The following is a 26,753-nucleotide window of genomic DNA, read 5'->3' on the forward strand; positions in this document are numbered from 1 at the left end:
TTAGTTTATGATCATGTAGGGTGAGACAATCCTTTATGTAGCTTCGGTTCACTCCATGGAAGGCTTTGAAGATAAGTACCAAAACCTTGAGCTTGACCTCCTATTCAGAAAGGGGAGCCTGGGGTGCTAGCTCTCTGTAGTCCGTGTTGCTGAGTAACGGGGATGCTGTGTTCTGAATCAATTGTACCTTTTTTGTATGGTTGGCAGTTGATGTAGAACATGATGGTGGTTTGAATGATAGTCTTAAAATACCAGGTGTCTGAATTTCATTATTGCATTCAGGATCCCCTTTCTCACCAGAATGTTGATGTGCAGTTGTTAATGGACAGACAACATTCCCTGGTTCTGATGTTCTTCTACATGGGATCATCAGTCGAGGTTGGATACAACAGTCCATTGCTACATTCTGAGTTCCAGTGGGGCAGTGGGAAAGGGAGATAAAGAGTAGCAGCCAACAGATATAAAACAGTCAACACAAATTTTATCTTCCTCTGTTAGAATCAGATCACTAACACCAGCATGCTTTTCTTACCACACACAAACCTTGAACCTGTCTGAGCCAGGTCAAAAAAATCAGAGGACCTCAAATTCTACTGGAGTTGCTTCATCACAACCGTCTCAATTAATTTGCCCCAGAGCTGGAGATTTGTCAGAGGTTGATAACCATTTGTAAAAGCTAAGACTGCGTAAGGCTTGCAGAATATGGTCCTTCATTTATTATAATATTTGTTTATACTATTTTAAATTCTTTATTCTGTTACCAATAATATTTAACTTACTAAAAGTGGAGGAATTCTAAATATATAGTTTTGCTACATAGTGCTGTCTAATTTTTGCATTTCTTTCAGCTTGGATACTGAAGAAAGGTTCTAGTTTTAATCCCCGTTCAAGTTAATTTTGCTTTCTCTGGCACTAGCATGATGATGCAGTGTTTACCCATCACTGCAGAAGGATGGTTCCAATAGTAGCTAGCCCTGGCAGAGATTTGCACATTGTTCTCTCCTAAGGAGTGGCAGGGGAGTTGTGCTTCCCAGGAGCTGTGGAATGCCTCCTGGAATTGCAAGAGAGGGGCAGTGTGTGGCTGTGTGCCACTGCCTGTGTGTCAGTGCACATTGTTGTTCAAAAATACTATGAAGCTCAGTTAGCCCTGTCTTTCTACAATACTATGTTGATACGAAAAAATTGAAAACACCTAGAAGTTTCTCTTTGAGATGTAGGAGATCTATAATGAAACGATTAATGGCAAAGTAAAGTTGTAGAAGAAACCCTACTCTATCACAGTCAGACCATTTTAGTTTATAGAAAGTCCAGAAGAAACATTAGAAACAAATCTATTGACTTTTCCATCAATGTCATGTTGTAGTAGGAGTAACTTGCATCCAAAATTAAGCTTTACAGCGTGTTTTAATCTTTCAGATGTACTATTTTATGGTATTCCATGCCTCATAAGCTTTGCAATCAAATATTCTGTTCATATTTTTCATTTTTCACAGATTTGGGCGAAACTGCTAAGTCATTTTAACTGTTGAATACTAATACTCTATTCAGAATTTGATTTTTCACACATGCAGGTTTTTATTCTTCAGAGACTTACACCCTGCATATCTTTTGCATAAACTAAACAAGAAAAGCAGCACAGCTTGATTTTCTTCTCTAATTTACATTAAATTATATATTTGCACCATGCCCCTTTAGATTTCCCACTGAAATCCGGTATTCGGTATTAATGTCAAAAACTTGTTAGAAAATAATGGCTGTTTTGGTGGACTAGTTGAAATAAGTTTAATGGACTTAGTCCAGTGGATAGATGTCCACATCACAAAAACCACCACATTTTGCACCCTTCTTTGCAATCTTAGCTGAGAGACCAAGAACTGAGCTGACGTGGAGAATTAACTGCTGTCTCCATCCTGAATTTGTTCCCCTCAGGTCGGGTTTGAACTATATTGGCTGGGCAGTTTGGGTAAGGTTGTATTTACACTGCCCATATTTTATCTCTTCTGTGGATAAATAGAGGACTTGACTCTCCAGATTGTCAATCCAGCCCTTACAGGAGTGTTTAAATTCATATTAAAAGCTTAGTCATACTTTTAAGGAATTATTTTGCTGTGGAATGGGATATCTGGCCAAAATAGGAAAGAATAAATATAAGTGGATACGCTACAAATAATAATACCCTTCCTAAACTTAGGAAAAAAGATGAAAGCAGCCTTAGTGGTTTGGTTGAGTATGTTGCCCCTTGGTCTGAACAGTTAATCAATATGTGGGGCCTTGCTGGGTTGTTTTCTTTAGGAGGAGAAATTGATTATAATCTTTTGTGCAATTCTGTTTATTTACAAAGAATGTACACAGAGTTCTGTTTCCCTGAAGGCAGCAGGAACAAACAGCAGGCAGTCTCATTGCTCAGAAATCCAAACCTGCCTTTTCAGCCAGTCCTGTGCCAAGGAGCTTTGTCACTGTTTCCTCTGTGGAGGTCAGGACTGCTTCTCTTGCTGTCTGTGGGCTCTTTTGACTTTCTGGTTGTTTTCTTTCAGAGTAGCAGCCGTGTTAGTCTGTATTCGCAAAAAGAAAAGGAGTACTAGTGGCACCTTAGAGACTAACCAATTTATTTGAGCATAAGCTTTCATGAGCTACAGCTCACTTCATCGGATGCATACAGTGGAAAATACAGTGAGGAGATTTATATACACACAGAACATGGAAAAAATGGGTGTTATCATACACATTGTAAGGAGAGTGATCACTTAAGATGAGCTATTACCAGCAGGAGAGCCGGGGGGAGAGGGTCGGGGAGAAAACCTTTTGTAGTGATAATCAAGGTGGGCCATGTCCACACAACAGATCCACTTCCTGGACACTACTGTGCTAATTAGCGATGGTCACATAAACACCACCCTATACCGGAAACCTACTGACCGCTATTCCTACCTACATGCCTCCAGCTTTCACCCTGACCACACCACACGATCCAGCATCTACAGCCAAGCTCTACGATACAACTGCATTTGCTCCAACCCCTCAGACAGAGACAAACACCTACAAGATGTCTATCAAGCATTCTTACAACTACAATACCCACCTGCTGAAGTGAAGAAACAAATTGACAGAGCCAGAAGAGTACCCAGAAGTCACCTACTACAGGACAGGCCCAACAAAGATAATAACAGAACACCACTAGCCATCACCTTCAGCCCCCAACTAAAACCTCTCCAACGCATCATCAAGGATCTACAACCTATCCTGAAGGACGACCCATCACTCTCACAAATCTTGGGAGACAGGCCAGTCCTTGCTTACAGACAGCCCCCTAACCTGAAGCAAATACTCACCAGCAACCACACACCACACAACAGAACCACTAACCCAGGAACCTATCCTTGCAACAAAGCCCGTTGCCAACTGTGTCCACATATCTATTCAGGGGACACCATCATAGGGCCTAATCACATCAGCCACACTATCAGAGGCTCGTTCACCTGCACATCTACCTATGTGATATATGCCATCATGTGCCAGCAATGCCCCTCTGCCATGTACATTGGTCAAACTGGACAGTCTCTACGTAAAAGAGTAAATGGACACAAATCAGATGTCAAGAATTATAACATTCATAAACCAGTCGGAGAACACTTCAATCTCTCTGGTCACTCCATTACAGACCTAAAAGTCGCAATATTACAACAAAAAGACTTCAAAAACAGACTCCAGTGAGAGACTGCTGAATTGGAATTAATTTGCAAACTGGATACAATTAACTTAGGCTTGAATAGAGACTGGGAGTGGATGTGTCATTACACAAAGTAAAACTATTTCCCCATGTTTATTTCCCCCCCACCCCTCACTGCTCCTCAGATGTTCCTGTTAACTGCTGGCAATGGCCCACCTTGATTATCACTACAAAAGGTTTTCTTCCCCCTTCCCCCCCGCTCTCCTGCTGGTAATAGCTCATTTTAAGTCATCACTCTCCTTACAGTGTGTATGATAACACCCATTTTTTCATGTTCTTTGTGTATATAAATCTCCTCACTGTATTTTCCACTGAATGCATCCGATGAAGTGAGCTGTAGCTCACGAAAGCTTATGCTCAAATAAATTGGTTAGTCTCTAAGGTGTCACTAGTACTCCTTTTCTTTTGGTTGTTTTCTGCTCCTCACTTGCACACAGCCACACACACAGCTCCAACCAATCAATACCCCACCCCCTCCATTTGCAATCAGTCTCTAGGGAACCACTCTTATTCTCTCTGTGTGAGTGCTTGCTTAGGTCTTCCTTTGTGGCCCAGTGCCTTGGGTAATGGTTTCTAATGTTTCAGGCTGAATGAAAGGTGGGGTGGCAAGCCTATCAGTTTTAAGGAGGTCTGTGATTTCCTCTAGATGAAAGACGGCCATTAAAACCTTCCAGCATAACAAGCAATTTAGGAGCCTTTTAAGTGGAAAATGTTCAAAAGAAGTGGGGGCACAAATACATTACAGTTAGATAGCACATTCCATGTAAGATAATGCTATCAATGCTTGACCCATAAATGGTTTTGTCCGCTTGGTGTTGAGCAGGGGGGAGGGATATGTGACAGACCCTGACCACTGGGGTACAGGAGGCAAATATACTGGCCACTGGATGAATAGTTTTCTGTTCCCTCAGTGACCAGAGCAGGGGCTGTGCTAGAGCAATCAGGAACCTGCTAGAACCAATTAAGACAGGCAAGCTAATTAAGACACCTGGAGCCAATTAAGAACATACTAGAATCAATTAAGGCAGGCAGACTAATCAGGACACCTGGTTTAAAAAGGACCTCCCATCAGTTAGTGGGGGGCGTGCAAGGAGTGAGAAGGTGTGCTGCTGATGCAGGAGACGTAGACAGCTGCTATCCACAGGGCCCTGGGCTGAAACCCAGTGTAGAGGGCGGATCCGGGTTTCCCCCCATCCCACCAACTCCTGATCGGACACAGGAGGAGTTGACCTGGTCTGTGAGCAACACCAGAAGGGAAGGTCTAATTTGGAAAGGGATCTGGCCTGTCCCCGACCCACTAGGTGTGACAACAGAGACTGCAGAGATTGTTCTCCGTTTCCCCCATGCTGGCCAGTGAGTGAGTGGCAGGTTTGAGCCTCTAGCAGAAGCAGCCAAACTGAGGGCTGCTGTGAACCTCTGAGGCAAGTAAATCTGCCAAAAAGCACAGGATCCACCAAGGCAGAGGAGGAACTCTGTCACAATATCCAACCTCTAAAAATTATGTATGTGCTTACTATGAATCAGGTATCCTAGATGAGAAAGTACAGCACTCAGAATGGTACTCAGCGTATTTGTTAGATGACCTGCCACTAGTGGCAGCTTCACACTAGCTAGAAGTTGGGCCTCAAAAGGGTTAATTCCCTAAGGAAATACTGTTTCCCTACTGTCTGCCAATGAGGATGGAGCAGAACCTGCTTGTGATCCTAAAAGCCTCTTTATGCCAACTGGCAAAGGGTATACACAGCACATTGTTGTCAGAGTATTTAGTCAAACAGTGTCTTGTAAGGTATCATACAACAATTGCTGACACGCTGGTCATAATATCATTGTGTGATGTATGTGCAGTTGTCTATAAAGAGTTATGTATGTGTGCTGGAAATATGTTATGTTTTGGAGGTAGTGAATAAATCAAGCCTGCCTTAGATAAAGGAATGTGGATTTGTCTGCCTACCTGGCTCAATTACAAGCAGAGGACAATGAAAGTATGTTTACTTATAAGGTAAACAAAGCAATCAAGCTAACAAGTGGTGGAGGAAACAGTCTGGTGAGCACACTGGGCGACACTGGAGTCTAACCCCCCCCCCCCATGAGCAGAGGCTCCAATTTTCTATTGTGCCATGGAGTGCTTGACCCCCTGCTCTGTCCCAGGCCTCTCCCCCACTCCACCGCTTCCCTCAAGGCCCCACCCCTTCCCTGCCTCCTCCTGACCCCGCTCCACCCACACCCTGTTCTGCCCCCTCCTCCCGAGTGCATCCTGCTCTTGCTCCTCTGCCTCCCCCCAGCTGCCTCCTGCATGCCATGGAACAGCTGATTGCAGTGGGTGGGAATAACCTACAGAGGGACCAAATGCACCACTCACTAAGTCCCACTACTTCCAAGTAAAGAGTCTGCAGCTGCTTCCTCCAAAGCTCCCATTACTGTCTCTGTTCACAGCAAGATGCAAGAAAAACTTGTTCAAAATAGAGCTCTTGTCAGAAACAACAGCCTCCTATCCTTTCCAGGGACACTTGACCATAAAGGAGAAACAGTAGATGCCCCTGTAGACCTTTCTTCGCTTCCTCAGAGCCAGCAGCTGGGGAGGGGAGGAGAAGAGGGTCACAAAGACTTTTCCCTGTTTACAGGCCTTTCTTCTGTATGAGAAGAGTAAGGATTTCACTCTTAAACTTCATATTAAAAAACCCTGATGTTAAAGCTATTTACATTTTTACTCATTATCTCTGTTAACAAGAGCATGTAGAAACTTACTCAGATGAATTTACTTAAGGAGAGCCACATCTGAATTATCATCAACCCACCCTGTCTTGACCATATGAAAGCTCCTCCACTAAAACTTTGTAGGGTCAGTGACCCACAGGACTTTGAGGAGTGGGATGGAAAAGCACACAGTGGTACCATCCCTTGCTGCCCCAGGTTCTTATGTATCCAGGGGTGCTTTTGAAGTAGCATTAATGTACTCCAAAGGGAACTGTGCTGCTAGGGGGACCAACAGAACTGTCTTGAAGGTCCAGCCTTCTGCAGACCTCCTTTTTCTCTCTCTATGCAGGATTACAGTTTCTGTCCTCTGTGGGCTTCCAGGACTGGGGAGCTGTTCTCCCTGCCCCCCTCCCAAAAACCCACTGTCCAATCTGAGGGCACCCTAATTAAGAATTTCCATGAAATCAACCTTAGAGTTTCCAGGTCCTTTTGCTTCTTTCCCTAAGATCTCCATTGGATTGAATAAACCAGCCCTAAATAAATTAAACCTTTTCAACTAGGAATATTCCTCAGTGATTCCTTCTAGTTTGGAGAGAAAGTATTTTAGCAGCCAGTTTTACACTATTTTCTGTTATAAAATGTATTTCAAGCATCAGCTGTGAAGAATGATATTGATTCTTCTAGGCATACATCATACAAATAACAACATAATGGAATGTCAGATCTGACAGTTGAGGTTTTTGCATCATAAAATAGAGGGAGATTGGTATGTACATTTAGTCCTGTTACCACAGGGACATAAAGGTGGGCTCATACATTCACTTTAAGTATGCTTCTCTCTAAATGAGATTTCTTAGTGACTCATGTTTTAGCTGTCTTTTAAAAGCATAATGCAGATTTGAATTTGTATTGTTAATCTTTTTGTTCCCTGGTCAGGTTGCTTCCAAGGTGATTACTATTATGATTACTATTCCAAAGTGAAAGTGTTAATGTGTTTTTGCTAGTATATGTAATGTCCCACAATATATCCAGGAAATCGTATTAGAAATAAGAGTAATACTGCTTAAGAAGGTTTAAGAATTTCATGGAATTCACAACATTGTTTTATATATTAGATATTAGTAATAGATGACTCTGCTTAATGACCTGGGGGGAATACAATCCACAGATGTGCTCTTCTTATATTTCTGTAGAAAGAGCATCTTTGCTTTTCTTGGGTAGGATTTTAAAAGTGCTTGTTTCCTTTGCTACCAAAAGTGTCTTCCAGTGTTTGTCAGAATATTGTTATTTTATATATGCTATTAGCGCAGTATTCTTACTCTTGGTCCTCAAGCCTCCAAAGTGAGACTGGCTGGAACTTCTGAAATTTTGTTGCCAAAATTTTGCTTAGATTTGTAATTGTGAAACACTCTGCTGCAACAGATTCATGTCTTGTGTGACCTTTTTCCTGGAGTGGACTGAAACTGTCAGATATATTAATTTAGAGCATGATCCAACCATCCTGACACTAAATGAGTTTTACCTGATCCTGCAAGTAGTCCCTGTGAGGAGAAAGTGCTACTCATTGTGAGTAAGGATGGCAGAATCAGGCCCCTAGTGCCCATTGAGTCAGATAAAAATGTTTTACAGGGTTTCTGTACATTTTATAAAAATGAATGCTTGGGGATGTGACATTTGTCTAAACACTGAAATGTAGAATTGATCACTTCAGATTTTCCTGGCAGGTGAATATTAGTATTGTTAATTAGGATTAGTGGCAAAGATGTCAGACCAGACCAGATATAGAAATCTGAATTGAAAAAACAGAAAACAAAAAAAATGCATTCAGTGAGGTTTGCTCTTGAAAGAAATGCTAATTAGTAAAGTAATAAATCCTGAAGCATGATGATTTGTAGGGTAATTACCTTTTAACTGAAGACAATGGCTTTACAGTCAGAACAAGTAGACATTCTGTGTATTCTTTCATGACTGCCTGTCTTGGCTATTTCTGAGGTACTGATCACCATGGTATCTAAGCCCCAGACAACAATTAAGGATAGCAGTAAGCATGCTATAAAGGGTACATTATATTCTCAGTCTCTCCCCACCGGTGCTCCCCCACCCCTGTTTCAAGTATTTTTGTTTGTTTTTGTAAGTTTTAATTATCCAGATAAATATTCACATGCCATTGGAACATTCAGTTTGAAAACATTCCCTGTTGCTTTAAAATAAGACACAAGTTACCTGAACTTCTCTACAGCATTGTAAAAAGTCAATTTGTAGTGTCTTTATAACTGCCACATATTGATGAGGAGACTGAAATAATTTCTGAAATAAAAAACAAAGGTGTTGGGGTGAAAGTCCCCTGGAAGGAAAAAAATATACATTGGCCATATGAATGGTAGAGAAAATTATCACTATCTGAAGAAACAAATGGTCATTCTCAAATCATTTCCAGTATCCTCTGAATTAGAACTGGGGGAAGAGGAGAGAATCTAATATGCCTCCTGGATGTACATTACTGTAGAAGGGAGGGAAAGAATAACTTCCTGACCACTGTGACAATCAGTTTACACTTGAAACATGGTATGTACAAAATGTACTCCTGGGGGCATTCTGCATCAAAAATTTAAAAATTCTCTGCACAATATTTTAAATTCTGTAAAGTTCTGCAAATTTTATTTGTCAAAATAACACTATATAATCACACCAGTTTCAATTATTCTGGTAATTTATTTCAAAATACCAGTCAGCAAGTATGTCTGTAACAATACAGACACACAAATATTCCCCCAGGAGTAGAGAGTTAAAGAAACCACTATGACACCCAGTTCCTGTTTCTCTGCCCTCTTACTCCCACAGAGCCCAGCTGGGGGGCCAGACACCCACAACCCCTCCCCCCGATCCCATCTGGGGCCCCCCCCAGCCCAGCTACAACCCCCCAGCCCAGCAGTCGGGCCCCCGGCCCAGATATCTGCACCCCCTCCCCTCCCAGAGCCCAGCTGCGGGGCTCCCCTTTACCCCTCCTTGCCCAGACACCCATCCCCTTTCCCCTTCCCCCCCTCCCCCGAGCCCAGGGATCCAGAGGGAGAAACAGATGAGATGAAATAAGAAAAAATGAAGATTAAGGAAAGATGTAAGGGTTGATAATCAATTAACTATCTGAAGAAGTAACATTCACTTAAGTCTCTTGCTTAAAATCCAATTTATTAAGTCAGGGAGCAAAAAAGAAATTTCTCTGGCACTGCTCAGATGTGTAGAATCAGAGCTCTAAATAAAGAAAAATAGATAAGAACTTTCAGTTCTAGTAGAGATCCTTTGCTCTTTTATACAGCGTATATTACACTTCAAACAACTCCTCTTGCTTCAGCGAGGCGTTCTTCTCAGTGGTTTTCCTTGTTTCATAGCTTGTTAGTCTCAGTATAGTTGTAGTATATATATTGTAAATAGTACTGGTATAGTTAGAACCCCACCCCTTATCGTTGCGGGGCTCCCTTTGCTCCTGGGACCAGGCATGCCCCAGTCTCCAGGCTTCAAACCTTGTGCCTACTATGCCCTTGAGCGACCCACACTCCACTTCTCTGAAGTGTCTGAGAGAATCTCAAATGAGAGACCACTGTCAAATTTGTCGCACGAAGAAGGTAAAAGAGAACAGACTGAAGGCTATCCTAATGGAAGCCATCCTTAGACTGGCTTCAGAGCCAAGCGATTCAAATTCTGCACAGAGCATTTCAGCCTTGGAGTGAAGTGCTCCTCCAGCATCACATGCATCCTGGCACTTGTCTCCATCTCCAATGCCATGGGAGAAGCATAAAAAGAAGTACACTGACAGAGGGTGCTCACCCATGCCGAAGAAAGGCAAGCAAGGGGAAGACAGTGGACTGCGACCTACGTCGGGTCACTCCTCCACCGCCAGTTCCATGGAAGCACCGTCGACTCCGCCCAGAATGTTGATTCCGGTGCGGTACGCACCGCCAACACTGGGAAGCCATCGTGGCCCCAACGGAATTCCAGTGCCTTCAACCCTGGAGTCCTTTGCAGTGATCAGGGACTTATTGACGCTCCCGGTTCTGCGGACCCCAATGGGACAGCCACCAGCTCTGACAACCATGAGCAGGAAAGAGGCCATCCCCAGTCTGCCACTGGTCATCAGATCCTCTGCACTGAACTGTAAACCCTCTATATAATGGAAAACACTTCAAGCCAGGAGGTGCGGCAGCACCCCTAGTTCCACTATGATTCATCCGCCTCAGAGGCAGTGCTCTTTTTTCCCATCTTACAAAGGCTCCATCTAGCAGCAAGCTGTGTTGTTCAATAATTTGAAAACAAGGTAAATTAATTAGCTGTCGATTGTATATAAATCCTTCCTGCTTCCCTCTTAGCTAAGTCTGCTATTTTACCTGCACCTTCTGAAAAAGTAGTGTTTGCAGTTCCTGGCTGATCATATCTTTCCTCTTCCCAGTACTGCCTTTAGAGGAAAATAATGTTATGCCAAAAGAAACTGTTAAAGATTCCAGACAGTAACTGCACTCAATGAGTCAATAATTGTGTGGAGTTAAAGCAATTTTTTTCCACACACGTGGACTTTTCTGAGGTTCGTTTGTATGCAAAGCAGCGCACAAAAAGTAGGCAAATGCCCAGGTACAACTTTCCAGGATACATGATCTTAATGACCAGCCTTGCCGTTGAGGTTTCCCAGGTACAAAGTGGAAGGGTTTAGGGAGGAAAAGAGGCATGAGGTAAGCAGAGAGATAGGTTCCAGACAGCTGCTTCTGGGACAGGACAGAGATACCTTATCTGAAGTTTCCACAAGAGGGAGTCTCCTGTGTGCCATTTGTTATCACCCTTATTCACAGAAACAGGACGTGTGAACATTTTGTAAATAAACAAAATTCCTGACTCTGTGTCACCGATTTGGGCTCCAAATGAGAAACTTATGTATAAGGTCCGAAATTCTGCTGTCATCATTAACGGGACAACAATAGGAAAATGAGGCAGCTTCCAAGAGAGGACAATGAAGAGAGACAGACAAAAGGTGACCTACTCACACAGACAGTTCTGCAATAATATAAGGAACATTTGGTATACTGTTGCCAAATATTGGCGATACTGGCAAGCTTTGTCTGGCACAGTTCTTGTTCCAGACTATCAGAATTCCTTTCTGTGCTGGTGTGGTTCTGCATGGATTTCTGTTCTCCTGCAGCTGAAATAAGTTGCACTTCAGGAGTCTGTGAACATGACTATGAGAGGCCATAAAACCCCTGAAAATACCCTAAAATAGCATTCTGTACATAGTCTTGACATTTTTTATCTCAGATCCTTACTGGGTTAAAAGTTGGTGCCATAAATTACTGGGAATTTCCCTTTTCCAGTATTATAAAGGTCAAGTTTCTAATCCTATAGGAGCCCAAGATAACACTTTTTGTATTCATAATATTTTAATGTATGGAAAAAGCTATCCTAGGACTCAGTCTTGCATATTATGGTTTCTGCTGGAATATTTTTTTGGGGGGGAGGGGAGAGAACTCCACATTTGGGAGGAAAATGAAATATTCATCTAACAGATAAACATATACATTTTTAAAAGATTCTTTGCTTGAAGTTGCTCACTGAGTCAGAGTATTGGAATGAGTCCCAGGGAAATGGATCAATGGGCTGAGATGGTCAAAAGTGCATGATCAATCTATTGCATGAATCTGCACTGTTTCACATGATTAAAACATCTACGCATGTGCATGTGTATGTATGTATATTACATGTGCATTCTGTATTTGTGTGTATAATGTTGTTTCCCCTTTTGACCCAAGTGGCTAGTTATACAAAGCTCTATGGGTTGTTTCCACTAGGAGGATAAACTGATGATAGAGCCAGGTATTTTCTTTAATGCAGTGCTGTTTATTTACAAAGTTTATACATAAAGTCCTGTTTCCCTGAACACAATAAGAGTCAAATAGCAGGATACAGTTCATGTGCTTGCTCTTCCCAATGTGCCTTTCCAGCCAGCTCCCTGTACCCCAAAAGCTTTCCCTGGGGGCCACATTACCAACGCTTCTGTTACTGTCTGCTTGACTTTCTGGCCAATTCTGTCTCCCTTCTGTCACATATACCCAGACAAAAACAGTTCCAACAATCAAAGCACTAGCCCCTGTGTTTGAAACCCCTTGGGCCACCTGGTTCAGCTTCTACTCAAGCTTTTCCATATGCCGATGTTTTGGGGGCTGCTGCTTTAGTTTCAGCCACTACTTTACAGTTACCCTGAATGAAAGGTGGCAATTGTGCCCAACCCATAACAACAAAGGTAGGACCCAATTTACATATATATATATAATGAAAAACATTTACAGGGATGTTGTAATTAGCCCATACCAAGAATTACATGGGGTAATACTGTGCAATAACCTTACAATTATGATGAAGATATTTTAGCGTGTGTAGTCTCAGGTTAGATGAAACTGAGATTAAGGTTTTTTTCATATTTTTCCTATTATGGTGTCACTACAGGACAGAGATAAGGTAGTTTAGGTGTCTTAACTGTGTATTTCCATACCTTAATATGGTTGAATTTTGTTTACATAAAAGTAGATTAGTTTCAGTTCAGAGGAAGCTAAGCAGTCAGAGGGTGATTGTCATGGTGAGCCAACTCACCCCTGCAGTGCCTCCTGCCGGTTGTCCAGGGAATTAGCATTCCAGCCTTGCTGCTGGCCCCGTGTCCCTCCCGGACCCCAGTGCCCCTTTTACCCAGGGTGCTGTCCCCTGACAGTACCCCACAGATCTGGGTCTCCCCCCCACTCCTCCAGGGAACCCCCACCCTCTATCCCCACCTCGCATCAGTCTTTGGCTACTGCCAGTCACCATCTAGCTCCTGCTCCCTAGGGCGGATTGCAGTATAATTGCCACTCATCATCAGCAAGGAGGTTCTGGACCTGCGGCTTCTGCCTACCCTTAGGCTGCCCTCTGCAACCCCATTACCCTTTTCCTAGGCCTTCATCAAAGCCTGCAGCCTGGGGGTTTCTCAAGCTGGAGCTTCCCAGCTCCTCTGGCCTTTCCCCAGCTCTGCTCTGCTCTGCTCTGCTTTAGGTACCCTGCTCAGCTCCCAGCAGTCAGGCCCCTCCCTCTCAACATCTAGAGAGAGACTCTGTGTGCTCCTGGCCCACCGCCCTCTTATAAGGGCCAGCTGTGCCATGATTAAGCCAGCTGCGGCCTGATTGGGACGTGGCCCCCAGCTGAGGCTGCTTCTCCCAATCAGCCCCGCTTTTCCTTCCGTACCACAGCCCTCTCCCCGGGCTGTTTTAAGCCTTTGAAGGCAGGAGCAGGTGACCATCCTGCTACAGTGACACACACAGGATGGTCCAGAATTAAAAAGTGGTTGGAAGCCAGGAAACAAAGAATTAAGAAGTCAATTTTCATCGTGGTGAAAGGTTAACAACAATATGGCATCCAGTATTTAATATATTTATTAAAGACCTAGAAAAGGAGGTGAGTAGTGAGGTGGCAAAGTTTGCAGATGATACAAAGTTATTAAGGATAGTGAAGACCAAGAAGGATTGTGAGGAACTTCAGAGGGATTTAACCAATCACAGAGAAAGGGCAACTGATTGCATTTATCAAAACTGAACTAAATTGGCTAAGAAATACACATTGTAGAGAAAAAATAATCTTTTTGTGCACCTTACAGGTTCCTGAATTAACCATGGGGCTCATTAAAGGGACCTGAGCAACACTGTATACAGCTCAGTGAAGACCTCAGCTCCATATGCAGCAGCAGCAGTGGAAAAAAAGCAAATGAGATGTTAGTCTGTATAAGGAACGGGATGGAGAATAATGAAAATATACCATTATACAAATCATGGTGCGGCCTCATCTGGAATTCTGGTGTGAAAAACTGGTCACCTCATCTGAAAAATATATTATAGAATTAGAGGGTGTTCAGAGTAGACCATCATGAATGACTTGAAGCCTGAAAAACACTCATATAAAGAGAAATAGGAAACGACTCGGATTGTTTAATTTAGAAGGGAGACAAAAAAGACGGGACACAATAAAACTGTATAAAATAACGAATTTTATAGAGAAGGTAGATTAGGAGCTTCTATTCATTCTGCTCATAACACAGTACATGGGGATATTCAGTGACGTTAGAGTGGCAAATTCAAAATTTTAAAGGTAACATTTTTTCATACAACATGTAGTTGGACTTGTTGGAGTCTTGTCACAGGATGTTATTGAGACCAGGAATGTAGCAAGATTTAGGAAGGGCTTGGATACGTCTATGGATATGATGAATATTCAGAGTTGTTAATAGTTAATCCCATTTTGGAAAAGATATTAAACCTTACGCTTTAGGGTTTAAACCAAGCTCTAATAAATAGGGGTTAGGATGAGACTCATTGCTGGAGGCAGATTATTCCATATCTGCATACTGCAGGGTTTTTACATCTTCTGTCTGAAGCATCTGGCACTGGGCACTGTCCAGAACACTACACTGATCCAGTGCAGTCCTTCCTATGAAGTTCCTGGGCCAAATAATCTATCCAGGAAAACATTTGACACACATCCAGTCTCTGTTATACTACTGAATCATTACTTCCATGCAAATTTCTTGTAGAAAAAAGGTGTTGATTGTTACCTCTTAATGTCTCAATGTCCCTATTGAAAAGTTAGCTGCGTGGTTGAACTGACCCTGTCCATAGCCTGTGTAGTCATTACGTGAATACAGGGTTCCTGTTAGTGTGCATCACAGAGAATGCACAGGAGTCTGACAGAGATTTCCCTGTTTCTAGAATACTGCTAAGCAAACCATGATTACTTGTTCTGAAGCACAGTTTGCTACTACTTGTGCCATGGTACCCGCTCCTTACCCCAGTCCACACTGCTCTGTAGAATGGGTACAGGGCTAAGCCACAGCAGAGGCATGTACATACATACCCACACCCCTTATGCATGCTAACTTTCACACAGAAGACTGTCCTTCAGAAATATGCTTCAGATGTGAACATAGGGAATTCTGGCACAAGAATGCACATGTATCCATGTACAGTTGCAAGTGTAGACACACCCTAAAGGTTTATGTCCCCTCCTTTGTCACCCAGTTACCCAAAACTTTATACAATGTAGACTTGCTAAAATATATTGTCCCAGGTCACTTTGTATCTTCTAGTACAATTTTGGAAAAGGCTTATCTGTGAGCCCTCAAGCACTAGTAATTTGAGTGGGTGGGGGGAATACTTTTTTATCAGAATGAGTGAAAGTGTTTGCTTGGATGTGGAGGAAAATTTAGGGGGGGGGCAATTACTCAGGGATTCCGGGTCAAGAAATTTAATCACCACTGAATGCAGGTGCTAGATTCATTTATACTGGATGTCAGGATTCTGGCTGTCGGATGGAGTATAACTGTACATCAGTGAAATTCTAATTTAATATTTTAGGTATTTTGCCATGCTCTGTGACTTCATTTTATATTACGTAACATTCTAATTTCCTCCTTCAGTGATCTCTTGCTTTTGTAGTATTTAAAAAAAAAGTGATTGAAGTTGTAGTTAACATTTTTTGCCACACTGTATTTATTTCAAAGTGATTTCTTGCATTTTAAACATTCTCCTTTTGCAGTTTCTGAATTCTCGATAGTGTTCTTTGTATGTTTTATGGCTATCGTTTATCATAAAAAGGAATCTGTGGTCTCGGTGCTACAAAGGTTCCTATCAACTGCTATACCAAGAAGACCACAACATTCAGTCACGCCACAGTGATAACTTCTCCCTCGCCCATTTTGCTGTGGGGAGCAATGTGGGGATGTTTGGCCAATTCATCAAGTTTTGAAAAAGCCAGTCAATGAGGTGAGAAATTTAAATTGGAAGAGGATGATTACAATAAGAGGTATATTTTCTGGAAGTGGCCAAATTACATTTTTAATTATGGTTCCTGGATGGGAGCAGCAAGCAAGGTTAGGGCCATAAACCACTGTTTAATTACAGGAGAGCTTGTACTGCCATCAGTAGGAGTTTTCACAAAGAACATGAAAAAACTGTTATCCTCTTTTAGGTCACAGTTTTCATAAAATTGGAACCTAAAGTTATAAGATCCTAAATCCACATATACGCACTTTCCCGGTTTTTCAAAAATGATGAGTGACCAATAGTTCTTCGAGTGCTGTTCCTGTGGGTGCTCCACTACCGGTGACGGTGCGTCCCGGCACCATTGATCGGAGATCTTCGGTAGCAGTGCTTGGTCAGGACGCACGTGCTCAGGTGATGTCTCACGTCATCATTCGGGTCTGCCTGAGCACGCGCGTCCCCAACCCCCCTCAGTTCCTTCTTAACCATCCTCGGCTGAAGACGAGACTTGGGGCAGTGCTTATCTCTTCCCTCGTTATTGTAGGAAATAAGTAAAGAAAAATAGAAATAGTTAGCTAGCCATTTCCCAGGTCTCCCTTTCCTTTAGTTCTGAGGGACAATATAGCATGTATGTTTTACATCAACAGGCAGGGAGGAGCACGATCTCACTCCCTATGCACGATCTCACTCCCTATGTGGATGAAGAAGCCAACTATGGAATTGGTGCATACAACATCACATAGAAATCACCACTTCTGACCTGCCTGGGTGTCACAACACTACCGCTGACACTCAGCAGACACTTCTCCGAGGAACATGAATGGGAATTACATCCGATGATACTTCGACAGCTCTTCTCCCACTGGGGCACTCCATTGATAGACCTGTTTGCCACACCTGAAAACCGTAAATGCCATCTATTTTGCTACAGAGCGGGACTCGGAAACGCATCTCTAGGGGATGTGTTCCTCATTCCTTGGAACAACTCCCTCATGTATGCTTTTCCACCGATTCCACTGATTCACAGGGTTCTACGCAAGATCACAGAGGACAAGGCCCGGGTCATACTTATTGCCCCAGCTTGTCCCAGACAGACAGACATGGTATCCTTACCTGCTATGCATGTCCATCTGTCCTCCCGGACTCTCCCCGACAGACCAGATCTCCTCTCCCAGAATTGCTGTCAGCTTCTTCATCCGCAGCTCCAGAAACTCCATTTGATGGCGTGGTTCCTTCATGGTTTCAATCCCACGAATTAGCTTGCTCGGAACAGGTCCAACATGTCCTCCTGCACAGTAGAAGGGACTCCACTCATAAGACTTACCTGCAAAAGTGGAAACGCTTCTCCATCTGGTGCTTCCACAGACACCTGACACCACAGACTACAACCCTCCCTGACATCTTAGACTATCTTTTCAAACTAAAACAGGACGGGCTTTCACTCAGTTCTATCAGAGTACACCTCATGGCCCTTACCACCTTCCATGATGCTCTGGACGGCTATTGACTTTTCGCCCACCCAACCATGAAACATCCTCACGGGCCTGCAAAATCTCTACCCTGAGATTCATTCACCAGTAGCCTCCTGGAGTCTCAACCTAGTTCTCTGCACTCTTATGAAACCCCCTTTGGAGCCCCTGGCCACCTCATCCCTGCCCAACATGTCCACAAAAGTGACTTTCTTGGTTGCCATAACGTCAACGAGAAGGGTTGGTGAAATAAGCGCCCTGATGGCCTACCCTCCCTACACCATTTTCTCGAAAGACAAGGTTACTATGCGACCCCACCCCAAATTCCTCCCCAAGGTGGTGTCTACCTTCAACCTTTAACCAGCCAATACATTTACGTGTATTCCATCCCAAGCCTCACTCAACTCCACAGGAAATGGCATTACATACCCTCGACGTCCAATGGGCTCTTGCATTCTATCTTGACAGAACTAAACCATTTCGTAAATTCCCTAGATTATTTGTTTCTTGAAGTTAAGCACCCACAGGGACAGCACTCAAAGAAGACGAGAAAGTTACTCACCTTGCAGTAACTGAGGTTCTTCGAGATGTGTCCCCCTGTGGGTGCTCCACTACCCACCCTCCTCTCCTCTACTTTGGAGTACTAATCAGACAACTCTATGGTAGAGAAGGAACTGAGGGGGGTGCGGGATGCGCGTGCTCAGGCAGACCCTAACGACGCCATGAGACAGCAGCTGAGCACGTGCATCCCAACCAGACACTGCTACCAAAGATCTCCGATCAACGGCGCTGGGACACACCATTACTGGGAGTGGAGCACCCACAGGGGGACACATCTCGAAGAACCTCAGTTACTGCAAGGTGAGTAACTTTCTCTTCTCATTGAAGTATTATTTCACACTATTTTATTGCTGCATGATCTGTGCCATAATGAAATTTGGTGCTGACATTTTTGGTGCTATAGCCCAAACAGTCAGAAATTAGAGGTTGAGGTCTGCTTGTATGCATATGAACATCTGGATAGCCAGAGATACAAACCATTTTTTTCACCCTTACTAAACATATTTCTATACTTTCTCATGTATAAAGTTAGTTTCCTACTGGCTATTGTTTTAGCTAGAAGAATCAGCTAGCTAGGAACTTCATTCATCTAGCTACCATAATTATGGTCTTTTCAGGACAAGATAGTACTGAAAAAAACAATGGGTTTTGCTACTAAGCAGGACACTGCCTTTTCATTTTCTTTTATAGTTCCTTTTTGTTCCTGACAGCCTAATACCAAATGGAAAGGCAATTCCACATGCTGGTCATAAGAAGGGTTTAAAATTTTACTTTAATAAACCCAGTGCCTAAGGATTTCAGATACTCTAATATATAATGATCCTAAGAAGGCCCTCAATGAATTGAAAACTGCAATTTGCATATAGAGATAATTGTATATCAGATACAGTTGTCATGCTTGTAACAAATCACCACCTTGGTATATGACCTCATTCAACAAAGATGACTTCCCTCGCTATTTAGTAATGGCAAAGAATTTGGATTTTTTCATTTAAGAATTTGCTTTGATTACGAATTTATCTTTCTGCTTTTACTTTCTAGCAGTGTCATCCCAGCTGGTGATTGTCATATAGGAGAGAGGAAATGTTTCTTTCTTGTAATTTTGGTTTCCCATAATAGAGACATCCGCCAGTTTGGATTAAGCAACTGCATAAAAATAAACAATCAAAACCTTTGCTTTATTAATTAAACTAAATAGGAATTATTTTGCAGAAGCTCAATGGCTTGCATTATGGTGGAGGCCAGTCTAGATGATCACAATGGTTCCTTCTGGCCTTAGACTCTACAAATCTGTAAAGAATCCTCATTTTATAGTTGTTAGAAGTTTTAATTGGTTAGGGTTGGGCAGGTTTCTGATTATGTGCCATTAACAGTAATAGTTTACTAAACAAATTTGGACTGTTTCTCCTGAGGGTTTGTAGTGTGCAATAGGGAGAGACTACCCAGCTTACCTGTGTCCTTGGGTGGGCCAAATCTGGTATGATCTCCAGGTTGGTGGCTAACTCTTTTATGAGAAACCACAAAAGTTTTCTCTGTCACTCTTTTAGGTTGTGATCCTTCAATACTTGTCTTGCAACTGACTGCAGTAAGAGCAGGATTGGATTCATCATCCTCAGAAACAGAATTCGATTGTATGATAAACTGCCTATAAATCTGTATATAATTATTCATTTGTATTTAATTAGTGATGGCCTCAGGTTAATATGTTTGCCAACATGATACAATAACAAACATGTAATTGTACAATAAAATTGATATTTCCATTATAGCTCATTAAAATTGTTATATGTTTTGTAATGTAATAGAAAATGCAATTACTAAAACATTACCATATTATGTATATTATGGGCTGAGTTTTCAAAAGTGAAAATTGATTTGTGGAGACTTCATTTTTGGGTGCCCAAGTTGATACACCTAAAAGGAGTCTGATTTTCAAAGCGCATGTACACCCAACATTTTCTGATAATTGGGTCCATTTAAGATGGACACTCAAATAGAGCCACCTAAAGTTATTAGTCACTCTTGAAAATTGTACAAAATATCTCAAGAATATCAGTGTTTTCTGCTCTAGAATTTCAGTACATTTACAAATGAACATATTTTTACAATATATTGTTAAGGATGTTTTTGGAAACACCTCCAGGATTAAAACATGAATGGAAACTATCTGACCACATGTGATGAATATGAATAGCAGGTACCTGTTCTCTTTTCCACAGCAGAGGAAAATAGTTGTAAATAATATTCGGAGTGAAGAAAACCTTACTATGAGAGTGGTCCCTCAAGAAAGATAGCATTCTGTGGTTATAGGTCACAAGATTTTACATACTGCACTTCATGTCTATATTGTCATGCTCTTTTACACAAGCATCTTGTATAAAATTCAAGGAAATGGCGTCTTGAAGAGACTTGATTCCATATATGTTTGTTGTATTGCATACAACCTAGATCATGCTAAAGAAAGAAATACAAAAACTCCTTTAAAATAGATTGAATCACATTCCATTTTGTTACATCTGTGAACCCCTCTACTCCAGTATTCTGTTTAGGTGGTTAGATGAGTTCCATCATCATAGTATCTGAGTGCCCCACAAACATTAATGAATTTATCCTGAGAACACCCCTATGACAATGGGAAGTATTCTCTCCATTTTACCAATGGGGAACTGTGGCATTGAGACATTAAGGGTAGGATTTTCTAAAAACTCAAAGGTTTCAGAGTGGGTAGCTGTGTTAGTCTGTATCAGCAAAAACAACGAGGAGTCCTTGTGGCACCTTAGAGACTAACAAAGTTATTTGGTTGTAAGCTTTCATGGGCTAAAACCCACTTCATCAGATGCATGGAGTGGAAAATACAGTAGGCAAGTATAAATACACAGCACATGAAAAGATGGGAGTTGCCTTACCAAGTGGAGGGTCAGTGCTAAAGAGCCCATTCAATTAAGGTGGAAGTGGGCTATTCTCAACAGTTGACAAGAAGGGGTGAATACCAAGGGAGGGGGGAAAATCACTTTTGTAGTGCTAATGAGGCCAATGTAATCAACCTGGCTCATTTCAAACAGTTGACAAAAGGGTGTGAGTTTCAGCAGGAGGAAATTTAATTTTGTAGTGACCCAGCCACTCCCAGTCTTTATTCAGGCCTAATTTGATGGTGTTCAGTTTGCAAATTAATTCCAGTTCTGTAGTTTCTAGTTGGAGTCTGTCTTTGAAGTTTTTTTGTTGAAGAATTGCCACTTTTAAGTCTGTTATTGAGTGTCCGGGGAGATTGAGGTGCTCTCCTACTGGTTTTTGAATGTTCTAATTCTTGATATCTGATTTGTGTCCATTTATTCATTTGTGTAGAGACTGTCCAGTTTGGCCAATGTACATGGCAGAGGGGCATTGCTGCCACATGATAGCATATATCACATTGATAGATGTGCAGGTGAATGAGCCGCTGATGGTGTGGCTGATGTGGTTGGGTCCTATGATGGTGTCCCTTGAATAGATATGCGGATAGAGTTGGCAACGGGGTTTGTTGCAAGGATTTGTTCCTGGGTTAGTGTTTTTGTTGTGTGGTGTGTAGTTGCTGGTGAGTATTTGCTTCAAGTTGCGGGGCTCTCTGTAAGGGAGGACTGGCCTGTCTCCCAAGGTCTGTGAGAGTGAGGGATCGTCTTTCAGGATAGGTTGTAGATCCTTGATGATGCGCTGGACAGGTTTTAGTTGGGGCTGGAAGTGATGACTAGTGGCGTTCTGTTACTTTCTTTGTTGGGCCTGTTCTGTAGTAGGTGACTTCTGGGTACCCTTCTGGTTCTGTCAATCTGTTTCTTCACTTCACCAGGTGGGTATTGTAGTTTTAAGAATGCTATTAGAGATCTTGTAGGTGTTTGTCTCTGTCTGAGGGATTGGCTGTAGACCATGGATCATGTGATGTGGTCTGGAGGAAAGTTGGAGGCATGTAGGTAAGTATAGCAGTCAGTAGGTTTCCAGTATAGGGCGGTGTTTATGTGACCATCGCTTACTTGCACTGTAGTGTCCAGGAAGTGGATCTCTTGTGTGGACTCGTCCAGGCTGAGATTGATGGTGGGGTGGAAATTGTTGAAATCCTGGTGGAATTCCTCAAGGGCCTCCTTCCCATGGGTCCAGATGATGAAGATGTCATCAATGTAGCATAAGTAGAGTAAGGGCGTGTAACAGTGGTGAGACTCACCCCTGTGGCGCCTCCTGCTGGGCGTCTCAGGAATTAGCTCTCCGGCTCTGGATCGTCCTCTGCAGGCCGATGTCTCACTACTGCTGGGACCCCGTGTCCCTCCTGGACCCCAGTGCCCTTTTCCACTGGGTTTCTGCCCCTTGCAGTACCCCTGCAGTCTTGGTGGGTCTCCCCTCCCCGGGGAACCCCACTGCCCCCCATCCCCACCTTGCCTCAGTCTTGGCTACTGCCAGTCATCTAGCCCCTGTTCACTGGTGCGGACTGCAGTATAATTGCCACTCATCACCGGCAAGGAGGGCTTGGACCTGCTGCCTCTGCCTACCCTTGGGCTGCCCCCTGCAACCCCAGCACCTGTTTGGCCTAATGCTAGGTCTTCAGCCTGCGGGGTTCCAGGCCAGAGCTCCCCAGCTCCTCTGGCCTTCCCCCAGCCGTGCTCCACCTCAGATACCTTGGTACGCTCCCCAGCAGCCAGGTCCCTCCCTCTCCAAAGGCTAGAGAGAGAGTGTCTGTCTGCTCCTAGCCCACTGCCCTCTTACAAGGGCCAGCTGGGCCCTGATTGGGGCGTGGCCACAGCTGAAGCTGCTTCCTCAATCAGCCTGGGAGCTGCTTGCCGCCAGCCACAACGCTCTCCTGTTAGGAGACAAGAGCTGAGGAAGCGTTGTTCTAAGTCAGCCATAAAAATGTTGGTATACTGTGGGGTAATGCAGGTACCCATAGCAGTCCCACTGACTTGAAGGTATAAATTGTCAAAGTGATTCTGGAGTACCAATCCAATTGAAAGCAATGGTACTGGTGCCCCTTACTCACTTAGATGCTTTTGAAAATTCCATCCTAAGTAACTTGGCTAAGGTCACACAGAAAATATTTGGAATAACTGGAGTTGAACACAGACCTCCAAAGTACCTTAACTACACATTCATTTTTCTTAGTTCATCATTCTGTAACATTTCTTTTCATTTGTCTTGGGGTGGGGGGAGGGGATGACCACACTTGTAATAAATCACAGGTCATTTTTTTAAAATTATACAACCAATTAAATCTGTGTCCCCATTCCCCTCACTAAATCAATGACTGCGATATCCCAAATCCACAGTAGGAAAACTCCATGAGTTCACGCTTGTGGAGTTTCCAAGGTATCAGCAAACAGAGAAGGTCAAAGTTTTTCTCACCAATCCTGCAGATGTCCCATGGAGAGCTTTGGTACTAGAAGAAAAACAGTGAACAATATATTCAAGATATAGTCCTGACTATGCAACTCCCAGGACAATAACTGGGAGTTATGGTTGAGAATGTATTATCCTTTTATAACACTAATATAATGTTATATGAGAGTGGGGTGGGAGGGAGAAACTAAATGCGAGAAACTGAGGGAATTTGAACTTAAGATTCCTGCACAAACTTGGATAAGGTTCCAACACAAACCTTGACTGTAACTCCATGTACCCACCTATCCTTTGTGCCTCAGGTTTATCTCGTATAGTTTCACATTCTGTGATGTTTCAATCCTTTTATTTTCCCCTTTATGCCCTTGGCTTTTTAATCTTGCCGGGTCTGAAGAAGCAGTGTTGAGCTTCGTAGATTCCAAGGGCCAGAAAGGATCATAGAGATCATATAGTATGATCTCCTTTATAACACCAGCCATAGAACTGCCCCAAAATAATTCCTAGAACATATCTCTTAAACAAATATAAAATCTTAATTTAAAAAGTGTCTGTGATGGAGAATCCACCACAACCCTTGGTAAGTTGTTCTAATGGTTAATTACACTTCCTGTTAAAAATTTGTGCCTTATTTCCAATCTGAATGTGTCTATCTTCAACTTCCAGCCAAAGGATCATGTTATACTTTTCTTTGATAAACTGAAGAGCCCATTGTTCAATATTTGTTCCCCATATAGGTACCTGTAGCCTGTAATAATGTCACCCTTTAGTCTTTCTTTTGTTAAGCTATTTTAATTAAAGATGACACTACCACTGCATACTCCATGAAAAGTGTGTATGTAGATGTTGAATAATAAGTGAGAGAAAGTCAAAGGCTTTTGGAGGAGGATGGACAGTTGGTATAACAAATTTCAGGGTTCAGTCTGAGAGAAACCATTGTATTTAAGGCCATTTCCGCCCGCAAGATAGATTCTGAATAGTTTAGTGATCAGTGGTATCAAATGCCAGCTAGAGGTCCAGGAGAACGAGTGTTAATGTCTCAATGGACATCAAGAAATAATCCATCATAACAACTGGTGGTGTCTTTCCATGTCCAATCTTGTAGCCTGAGAGAGATTCAGTAGCCTTCAAGACTGGTTTTTCCATGGAAAAACCAATTGTGCATTATTATGTCTAATTCCTTGGTGCTAAATTACCTCATTTCTCATGTAAAACTAGGAGTGCTTAACACTATGTTGTTTGGTATTTGAGGGTTTAAGGAAAGATTTATTCAGTTTATAATGTATTTGTTTTAAAAAGCTGATCTGAAGGTACCACTGCATTGATTTTGATTGGTACATCCATGTATCATAGTATGTCATGGTCTTTCTGTGGCTAAGTGGAAAAATAAGCTTTCTTAAACTGTTTACCATGGAAAATGGTAAGCTTTGGATTTTAAAATATATTTAATTGCTTGGAGGGTGGCATGTATAATGAAAAGGCTATTTTTTGTGGGGAAATGTAACTAATTGTAGGTTTATCCTCAATTATATCAAAATAAACATTGCTAAGAATTTTAACAACATTCTCTGGAGTATCTTCTGTGTTGATGGACTGTAAAAGCATTTTCAGTTTATGCTTATGCACTTCTTTCTTTATTTCTAGATCGAGGCCAAGTATAATATTACCCAATATGAGAATATTTTTTCTCTCTGCATGATTTTGGAACAGCTTCTTCAGAAGGGGACAGGAGAAGGTAACATTTCAAGCTCAGACTATGATGGAGAAGAAAAAAGCAAATTTCTGCAGAACCTTGATCAAATTATTCTCCATCTTGCTGATGAATTCCCATTGTTTTCTGTTTATATGTGGAGACTGGGTGCTCTTTTGAACTCATCTCAAATGCAAATTGTTTAAAACAGCCAGGCTTCTTTTTAGCAGTATATTCATTACAGCTGTGGAAAAACCAGAGCATGAAAATGGTCACTATTGAAAGACTTTCAGTGATTATACTAAACAACAATATCTAAGAAAATGTGGTTGTTTTTCCATTCTTCATATAGAAAAGAGTGATATCTTGAATGCCCCTGTGTGTAGTAACTGTGGGTAAATGTTGGGTTTTATTATGGAAACTCCTGTGTATTACATTGTCTACATGAATGGAATTTGAGCAGCAAAGTCATTTTATGTGATATTTAGAATAAGTAAGTAAAATGAACTTTTAGATTAAGTCCAAGATTTAAAAAAATTTAATGCTCCAGTTAGGCTCATGAATCCATATTTAGGCACATAAATAAGTGGCATGACTTTCAAAAGCGCTGCTCATCCAGCAGTTTCTGTATGTTTCAGTAGGAGCTATTGAATACTCAGCACTTTTGACAATCAGATCATTTATTTAGGTGCCTAAATATGGACTCACAAGCCTAACTGTAGGCATCCATGTTTTTATTTTATTACTGTTTTAAATCTTGGCCAATATGTTAAGGTTAAATTGTGTATAGCGAAGATTTCAATGCTGTGGTGCAAATACAGATATATATTCATATGCAGAAGCCTTGTTATTTTCAGAAAAAATAATTTTAGCTAAGTACCGCTATACTATACATGATGCCTACTACCATTCTCTTAGGTCAGTTGTAGTCTCCGACTTAACCAAAATATTTCTTTTATGTCTGATTTAACCAATGTTTGATTTATGTCTATTTTTATCCTTTTCTCATTTTCACCAAACATTGCATATACACTAATAGTACATGCATAAACACTGAGCCAAATTACCTCTGAAGTAACTCAACTGACGTTAGCAGAGTTGCACCTGTATTAATTTAGCTCATTTTGTAATTGCTTGAACCTAAAAATCCTAAGGTAAGACAGATAAAATTCCATTTAAATGTTCATACATTATATCTAATTTTTGGATTTTCATTTCTTTATACAGGATTTACATAACTATTTACCTACTTTAATAGGAATCTTCTTAAACATGAAAACTTTAAAATATGGGCCCAATAGTTATTCCAGTGATCCAGAATTTTTGATATATTTGGAGGGTAATTACTAAAATGTATTACAATTTTCTCAGGGAGATCAAACAATATTAATATCATTGTGAGTTCTATTAGCGAGATTCAATTATAAATTACATATTTTAAATATTTGTACAGT

General features: G+C 41.9%; 1 protein-coding gene across 1 annotated transcript in view; it reads left to right on the forward strand.

Annotated features, from left to right (window-relative positions):
• MEI4 (meiotic double-stranded break formation protein 4) overlaps positions 1-25,505 on the forward strand; it is a 118,201-nt gene extending 92,696 nt beyond the window's left edge. Inside the window, exon 5 of the mRNA XM_074946856.1 lies at positions 25,254-25,505. Coding sequence (XP_074802957.1) covers positions 25,254-25,505 — 252 coding nt within the window. The remainder of the gene's footprint in view (positions 1-25,253) is intronic.
• Positions 25,506-26,753: the final 1,248 nt, after the last annotated feature.

The sequence above is a fragment of the Natator depressus genome, chromosome 3, assembly GCF_965152275.1.
Source record: "Natator depressus isolate rNatDep1 chromosome 3, rNatDep2.hap1, whole genome shotgun sequence".
Taxonomy (NCBI): domain Eukaryota; kingdom Metazoa; phylum Chordata; order Testudines; family Cheloniidae; genus Natator; species Natator depressus.